The following is an 8,576-nucleotide window of genomic DNA, read 5'->3' on the forward strand; positions in this document are numbered from 1 at the left end:
GAGCCCTGAGTAATTATTATTAAGGCAGCGATGGTAATGTCAATTCAATTCAGTAATTTAATTTGAGTTAATTTCCATCTGGGTTTGTGTTTTCAGAATGAAAGCCTCTGGTTGAGAGCATTGCTCAGTGGCAAAGCTTCCTTCATTATGTCACGGAGGGGAAACTAGTCTGCTGTGCCAGAGAGAGAGAGGGAGGGAGGGAGGGAGAGACAGAGAGAGAGAGAGAGAGAGAGAGAGAGAGAGAGAGCAACCATAAGCACATGAAGTGACTAATCAAAGTCAACGGTTGACTGAAGTCGGTGCCCCCACCCTAGCCTACTTATGCAGAGCATCTTTTGACGCGGAAGAACGCGTCGCGGGGCGATAAAGTATGACTTAGTATTGCATTGCAAATAGCGCATTGGACGCCTGTTAACGCAGCGTCCTCGAGCACAGAGACGCTCCTGTTGCATTCCGCAGAGGTAGTGCGCAACTATCAAGTTTGAGCCAAGCGTTGGGAACACGACGTGTTTCTCCTCAACCCTCGCAAGAGGCATGCCTCCTCCACCGCTTACCAAACACAAGGCAAAATCGTGAATCTGGAGTAGACCATTGTAAAGACAACACCCAGAGACTTCTAGATAAGGTGGGTAAATTCAACGTCTTCGAATTTTTGTCTTCTGCCGAGTCACATAATCAAGCATCATGGATAACAAATTTAAATACCAGTTCTGGCTCTTAATGAACTGAACTGACATTGACGTTCCTTTTACAACATTAGATCAATTATACCAGCAGCAATTCATTGCTTAAACTCATCCAAACGTTGATTGCGCCACTATTTTATTTTAACATGTTTAGGCGTAGAATTTGGTATTCAGAACATCAGCCAGTTTTTCCTTGGTTGTGGGTGAAATGTCACCTTCTCACCTGATTCGGATTAATTCTACATTTGTAATATGGGACATTGCGTCATGGTTCTGTTATTTTCAGATTCATCTCAGGTAGTGTGCGAGCCCGTCGAATACAGCTGGGAAGTTTATTTTGCTTTCGTGTTCCCACATCCGTTACAGAGGATCAGTGTGTCACTAGTGTGTGTGTGTTTCTGCTGCTGCTGTTGGCACGGTGAACATAATACATATTCAATGCACACTGGTGCATAGTAATATTTCAATACTTATTTTTGTTTTCTCTTTTCACGACAGAGTTAGTGATGTGAGATAAGAGGGTTGCAAACATCGGAGGGCTGCCGTGCACCATAGCGGAGTTGCTGAGTCTGTCTGCGGGAAAAGGAGGACCTCACCCCCGCGAACCAGTATCCCCTGGGGCAGGATTGCTCATCTATATCTGAAGATTGTTTACCTATAAATCGCGTCTTTTAAGGGTCAGACCTCCTCGGTTGTGAAGGATAATCTACCTTTGAGAGGGATTGTCTCCCCGCGTTTGTTTTGCGGCACTTATCCCTCAAATCGATAAGAGTTCATCGTTCGCCTGACTGGCGTCATCCAAAGACAAGGTTACTGTCCATCATCAGGTTTTTAATCAGTGCTCGGGGCGTCTTGGGAAAACAGCCACTACAGGTTCTAAGTGAAGTCCTCTCTAGGATGAAGATTGTACGTTTTCCTTGCCGCTTTCCCCGCACTACCCGTCATCTCTCTCTTTGCTTACAAAGTCTTTAAAGTTATGCGCAAAAAAATGACGAATGCTCACAAGTGACCGAGGGGAGTAAAATCATTTTTTGTGCCGAATTCCGGCAATTGAATGGAACTAGCCGTGTGTTTTAATTAAGCGGGCCGAAGGAATACACCGAACGAGAAAAGAATGCAGTCGGGGATGAGGGCGCTCTGTGCCGGCGGAGGAGCGTCACTATGCTGCCTACTGTTACTGTGGGTTATCTATTCTCACCTCCTAAAAGAAGGCAAGTACTCTATTGCTTAGTATTACTTTAAGGGCTCACTATTGTTTGAGCTGAGTGCTTTTTTTTCTCACCCCATAAAAATCACGCTTACGTTTTACACTTGCAGTCCTCGAAATCTTTAGACATGCAGTTGCAATGTTAATTACTGATGCCCGGCACTGTGTAACATTGTCACGTCATTTCAATTTTAGCAGCGTTCCCTTAAGTGAACTGAATGTGGAATTACACTTGGTTACTTTCAAGCATGCGGTTCGATTTATTCACGTCTTCAGTACAAATTAGATCTAATAAAAGTGGAGATACTGAAAGGAAATGATCCCAGGGAGAGGTTTTGAATGGATGGTTAGTGCTATGAATACCCCAGGCTAATTATGAAGGGCAAAATTCATGGGACTGCTAATAAAATGTCATGTTGCCAGTGTCATGAGAGCTGGCCTTCAGGGCACCCCAGGACATCTTTCATTCAGGAAATAAGTGCAATGCACTTGAAGTATCATGCTCAACAATACCTTGCTCCTCTCTCTCTCCCTCACCCTCGCTCTGTCTCTGTCTCTCACTCACTCACACACACACACACACACACACACACACACACACACACACACACACACACACACACACACACACACACACACACACACACACACACACACACACACAAGCCCACAAACACACACACACACACAGAAAGAGAAAAGGAGTCTTGACTTATATGAATGTGCGTGTGTGTGTGTGTGTAGCCACAGCATCGAAAGGCAATTCGAGCCGGCACTGAGACTTGAAATATCAGGTCCGTGGCTGCAGCTGCACTATTACACACACACGTCTACAGTAGTCTAATGCAGCAAATCTGCTGTCAGCCCTGCATTCATTCTGCTCGACCTTTCCCCCGTCTCACAATAACACACACCGCGCTTTCACTGGGATGATTCACATCTCAGAAACATGCTTTGTGATGTTTACTGGGTGTTCTGTGTGGCGTAAACTGTAAAACACTACTGAACGAGACCCCCTTATAGCTGGGTTGCAATGAGAGCGCTCGTTTATGTGATCTGTGAGTCAGTGTTCGTCCAGCCAACTTCAAACTGGAGGGGGAGAGATGACAAAGGATTTCAAAGTTCAGTAGAAAATAAACAGCACCAAATGTGCATCCACTCGCTGGAAGTAATCGGTGTCTTATGGGAGGTGAAATAGTGCACGGCCACAAGAAGCTGTCGGCTCAATGCATTCAGTGTTGCAACTGCATGAAGAATCCTCAAAAAGCTGCTCTTGTTTTTTTGTTTTTTTCAGCTCCAGTTTTCCATTAGCTTCTCTTTGAGGAGTTAGGGATGAAAGAGATGGCTTGCCAGATCATGTACTTATCATCATCTATGTTGCAGTTACAGCATACTGAGTAACTACTCGCAGAAAACAGACTTAAACTCGCAAAGACCAAAATAATGCAATGCAGCATAAGAAGCCTGATATAAACTGTGAGCGAATAGGATGATAAATGCATAATAACACATAGTCAGCCATGTCACGTGCAGTGTATACCACTCCCTTGTCCTGCATTGTGTAAGGTTTGCTAAATGAGAATAGCCCTGCCAACTCAGGTGTCTGTAATACAATGGAGGTTCCACATGTGTTTCAAAAAAGATATCACATATTTTATAGCTCTTTTAATTTGACGGATGTGACAGGTTAACAACAAATGTCACGTTTTGCACCAGTGACTTTATACGCCAATAAAAACCAAATGGCTCTTTATCTTTCAACCCTACATTGGCATGGCGGGTTGAGTATGACCAAGATCTGTGCTGCTGCTCTGTTCCCTGTTTCCTGTTTCCAAGCACCACTGTAGTTTAGCAAAAAAGGAGCAGCTGTCATTTTCTGGCCCGTGGACAAAACCAAGGCCCCGTCTGAAAAAACAACAACTGTTTTATTGTTTTATCATAGTGTGATATGTGACATTATGATACATTTGCATCAACAACTGCTCACAGAGGCTGAAACCTTTTAAAAATGGGAAATCATTAAAACAATTGTTCATTGTGTTTGGTTGCTGTATTGTGTGGCATCAATTGTTCTAGCAATGACCCTGATCAGAAATGTTAATCAATCCCACCCCACGACCTTTTACCTCTGGTTTACCCAACTGTTGACAATTAGCAGGAAATGAAAAATCTGCACGGTCTGACCGAGGCCTTAACCTTAAGGTGAACACCACCCACACATTTAAGAATCGGCACTGAGAAAACAATAGATGGAGCAGCCAATGTATCGAACGGGGTGGTGTGTCGATTGGGGCGTTGATGCAGTGCGTTGATGAAGGGGATGAGGATGATATGACAGATTTGGAGAGGCTGCACGTGATTGGCTGATTGGCAGGAAGTACTGTATCTAGGAAGTAGGGCATTGTGCTTTTAGTCACTTGATTTAATTATGGAGTCACCTCAGGCCTTAGCCTGCTGGCTAATATAATAGTGTTTTAGTGAATTCATAATTGATAATCTCACAAACCGTTTTATCAATGGCGCATAAAGAAAATAACAGGCTAGATAAGACAGGAGATTTACTAGATTATATCCCATTGTCAGAAGTCATATTGAAATTCCTTTTCCACTCCACGACAGCATTTGGCTGTAAGGGGCTGAAGGGATTACTCATTTGTAAAAAAAAAAAAAAAAGAAGAAGCTGTATAAAGATTTTAATTTCACAGCAGTGCTTCACGCTCCAGCCTTAATGTTGGCACTCACTTCTCCTGACATGCACACAAATCTATTCCTGGGCTTTGCATTGGTAGTGTCTTCTTATACACAAAAACACCGCCCTCCCAAAGCCCTTCGGCAAGGTTTCCCCCCCCCTGTCTGGCCAGAGGAGGTAGTTAGAGGGACTGATGCTGATGGGAGAATCTGTGAGCGTTCAGGTTTGGAGTTCCAGTGTACCACATTTTGAAGTATTACATTCTATTGTGTCTTTGTGTTGACATGCAGCACTGTTGAAATTCAAATGCAGTCACATACTTAAACACACATCTACATGCATGCACAAATAACAGTACAACCTCCCACCCCCACCCCACACACACACACACATATGCACACACACGCACACACACAGACACACATATGCACAGGCCTATTTGTTTAAGCAGTTTGCTTAGCATGTATGTGAGTGTTTGTGGTGGTGGGGGGGGTGCGAGGTGTGTCATAGTGGCAGAACTGGAGCAGCCACACTGGGAGCCCTTTGACATTTCCAAATTTATTGTTAAATAAACTGGCAGCGTTAAGAGCGATGACAGGTCATCCATCTAGGTGGACCGAGGCCCAGTGGCACACACACGCGGACACGCAACCGCACTTTGATTTCCTGTCGCACGCATGACGGATGGTGGTGCATTGTGGGAGTGCTGTCAAGGCACGATTCACTGCTGCCTGGGCCCGGGACATTTCTTTGTTACCGAGCCCTGGGAGTGGGCGCAGGTGGTGAGACAAGGAGCTCTCGACAGCCACTGAAGGGCTTAAACGCGAGCGCCACTCCCACAGGACCTGGACACCCAGGTTTGCATACAAACACCAGCTTTAATGGCAATTTATGATTTCAACAGGTTATCATTATGCGTGCCGGGTACCTCTGCAACCTTATGGCGGTGAGATGCTTTGTGCTGCTCTTTTTGCGGCTAACTTTCACAAAACTCCAGAAGCTCACCCTTTCCGGTCTCTATGCTGCATGGCCTACATGCAGGTTATTGGAATTGAAAGGCAGGGATGCTTTGGTGATTCAGCTGGTCTGTGTTACAACTGAAGTCACAGATTACAAAGCTCAGGAGAGTTTCACACAGCTGTCAGATCATAGTGAGACTTCAGCTTAAGTGAGGCAGAAAATGCAAACCGCGGGGAGATCTTGTTGTATGCACGAGTGTACTTCATAATCTGAACTAGTATTCTTCATACTTCACATATTTTTATAAATAGTGAGTGGGTCTCTCCGTACATGAGAACATATTATCATGTATGAAGGATGTTATTTGGATAGGAGAGAATCCCATACTTTCCCTAATGACCTAGTTTTCTTCCTATGCTCCAGTCTGTGTATTAACTGGCGTGGCGAGCTAATTGGTCTGGCCAAGCACTGAACAATAAAACAAGCTGTTATGTTTCTGTCTTGGTCGACTGCTATTTCTGGGTATGTTATTGTACACCATTTATGCAGCAACCATAATGCCATGTTCCATTGAACATGCAGAGAGACCTTGGCAAATATTGTCTTTTTATGTGCCACAGACCATTTGACATAAAGAATACAATACAAAACTAGGCAATGAAATGCATGCGGGTAGGCATGTAGGCAATATGCCCAAAGCCAAGTGAACAAGATTCAGGTTAACAATGAACCTTTTTAACTTTTTAATCATTTCATATAATTAATTTCCATATTCTTTTAGTGAAAAGACATATAATGAGTCATATATTAAGATATTTCTATACGTGTTCTAAAGAGTACTTACCATGCGGATAATGTACTTTAGTAGCATCATCATTCAGATTTGTTCGAGCCAAATAAATTTGACCAAACCCCCCCTACAAACCGGTGATTTCTGCACAAAACTATATTACCTTTATTCCTTCGGCAGAGGCAGAGACACAGTACATCACATTTGATCTGTCTATTCTGTATCATTCTGTATCCATGACCTTGATGCGGTAGACCCCTGCTCTCACTTGCTTCAGTGCAATTGAAATACAGAAAGAGAAAGTACAGGAAAATAAACCACTTGTGCCTCAGCAAAGCCATGAAACTGCACAGAAGATGTTTAGGAAGTGTTTGTGGAAATGAATCTTAAAGGACTTTTCAAGGGAAAATCAATTGGCCCTGGTGCCTATGCAAGACGGCTACATTGCACAGCTCCACTGAATGTGAACAGTTCTGAGAAGAAGCTGTAAGACTGTTCCTAGAAATATTTACCTCATTGTCGATTTTTAGCTTTGAGAACCGCTCTTTGTCATTAAAGGGTTCTTCCTGTGGAAATGGATCGAGACGCGACCAGCCTTTATCTTTTTTACAGGACCCATGAAGAACTCCTAATTGCATTACAAGGCTCCTGATGGGGCCGGGAGTGAGTGTTAGCTGTCTGTGGGCCAGGATCCTGCATGCTTCAGTGGTTTGCATGGAAGCTGGGGGAGATTACCTCTGTGTGAATGATGCAGTCACAATAGAGATCTCTCTCACACGCTGCTGTTGGCCGAGGGACCCTGCCTGGTATCGCAGAGCCTGAAGGTAGAGATAAATCTCTCTCTCGCCCCCCTCTCTCTCTCACTCTCTCTCTCTCTCTCTCCCTAACCATATTTCTCTTTCTGGGTAAGAGAACCTGACTATGGCTACCTGTGGCTTTACCACATTGTCCTCGAACCAAAGTGGGCACATTGGACTCTTGGCCTCTTGCTAGGTGGTGACATGTAGAACAACTTCTCATCCATGAACTTTCCACACCTGCATGTGTGTCTGTGTGATTGTGTGTGTGTGTGTGTGTCTGTGTGATTGTGTGTGTGTGTGTGTGTGTGTGTGTGTGTGTGTGTGTGTGTGTGTGTGTGTGTGTGTGTGTGTGTGTGTGTGTGTGTGTGTGTGTGTGTGTGTGTGTGTGTGTGTGTGTGTGTGTGTCTGTGTGTGTGTGTGTGTGTGTGTGTGCACGTGATTGTGTGTATGTGCATGCGTGTGTATGTGAGTGTTTGGATGACAGAGATAGAGAAGGGGTACACACACTCTTCCTGCTCCCGGCGGCGACTGCTCTCTGCCCTGGCTTGTATGCAGAGCTGCCCCCCTCCAGCTGCAGCAGAGCTGAGCCAAAGTGCCCTCACGTGATGAACAACAGGCAGGAGAACCCCTGTCATGTCAATTAGCCTGACACTGCCTGATGGACAGGCTGTCTTAGCTGAGGGCACATTGAGCTCACAGTCTGTGACCCCCCCAGAAACACTGACACCACACACACACACACACACACACACACACACACACACACACACACACACACACACACACACACACACACACACACACACACACACAGTCACAGTCATGCAGAGAAAGAGACACTCACACACACACGTACACACGTCCTCTAGTCCAGCAACCCCAGCCACCATCGCCACATTGTTTTCCAGGGCTTATCTCATTCAACACCATTCATCTGTTTGCTGTTGAAACATGGGACAACCACTGATATCTGATGGCTAAGCAGGCCAAGAGCACACATGCACACACAAACACACACAGAGAGACACACACACAGAGAGACACACACACACACACACACACACTCAGCTGGCGAAAGAAGGCAACAAGCAAGGAGTGACAATGGGAGGTGGGGAGGATAGAGTGGGAGGTAAAGCTGCCAACATGAAATGGAAGGAAATGAAATGAAAACAGCTCTCCAATGGAGGTGATAGGGCTTAATAACCTTATCTAAATTCCAAGCTTGTTTTGGATTAACGGTGAGCGCGTTATAAACCGATAGTGTGCTGCGTCTTAGCGCAGGGTGACAAGAGGAAGAGGTGACCTTAAGCTTTTGTCTTCTTCTTTTTCTTCCTCTTCTTCTTTTTCTTCTTCTTCTCCTGCTTCAGTGGTCCTTTCATTAATGATGCATCTCATATTGTAATACCCTCCCTACCACTACCAGTGAAGGTATTTCATCATGGTT

General features: G+C 44.8%; 1 protein-coding gene across 1 annotated transcript in view; it reads left to right on the forward strand.

Moving 5' to 3' along the window:
- The first annotated feature begins 250 nt into the window (after nucleotides 1-250).
- Nucleotides 251-8,576, forward strand: part of tafa5l (TAFA chemokine like family member 5, like) — a 34,091-nt gene continuing 25,765 nt past the window's right edge. Inside the window, exons 1-2 of the mRNA XM_031565880.2 lie at nucleotides 251-625; nucleotides 1,185-1,897. Of these exons, the coding sequence (XP_031421740.1) occupies nucleotides 1,801-1,897 (97 nt within the window). The 5' untranslated portion in view covers nucleotides 251-625; nucleotides 1,185-1,800. The remainder of the gene's footprint in view (nucleotides 626-1,184; nucleotides 1,898-8,576) is intronic.

The sequence above is a fragment of the Clupea harengus genome, chromosome 4 (genome assembly GCF_900700415.2).
Source record: "Clupea harengus chromosome 4, Ch_v2.0.2, whole genome shotgun sequence".
NCBI classification, from domain to species: domain Eukaryota; kingdom Metazoa; phylum Chordata; class Actinopteri; order Clupeiformes; family Clupeidae; genus Clupea; species Clupea harengus.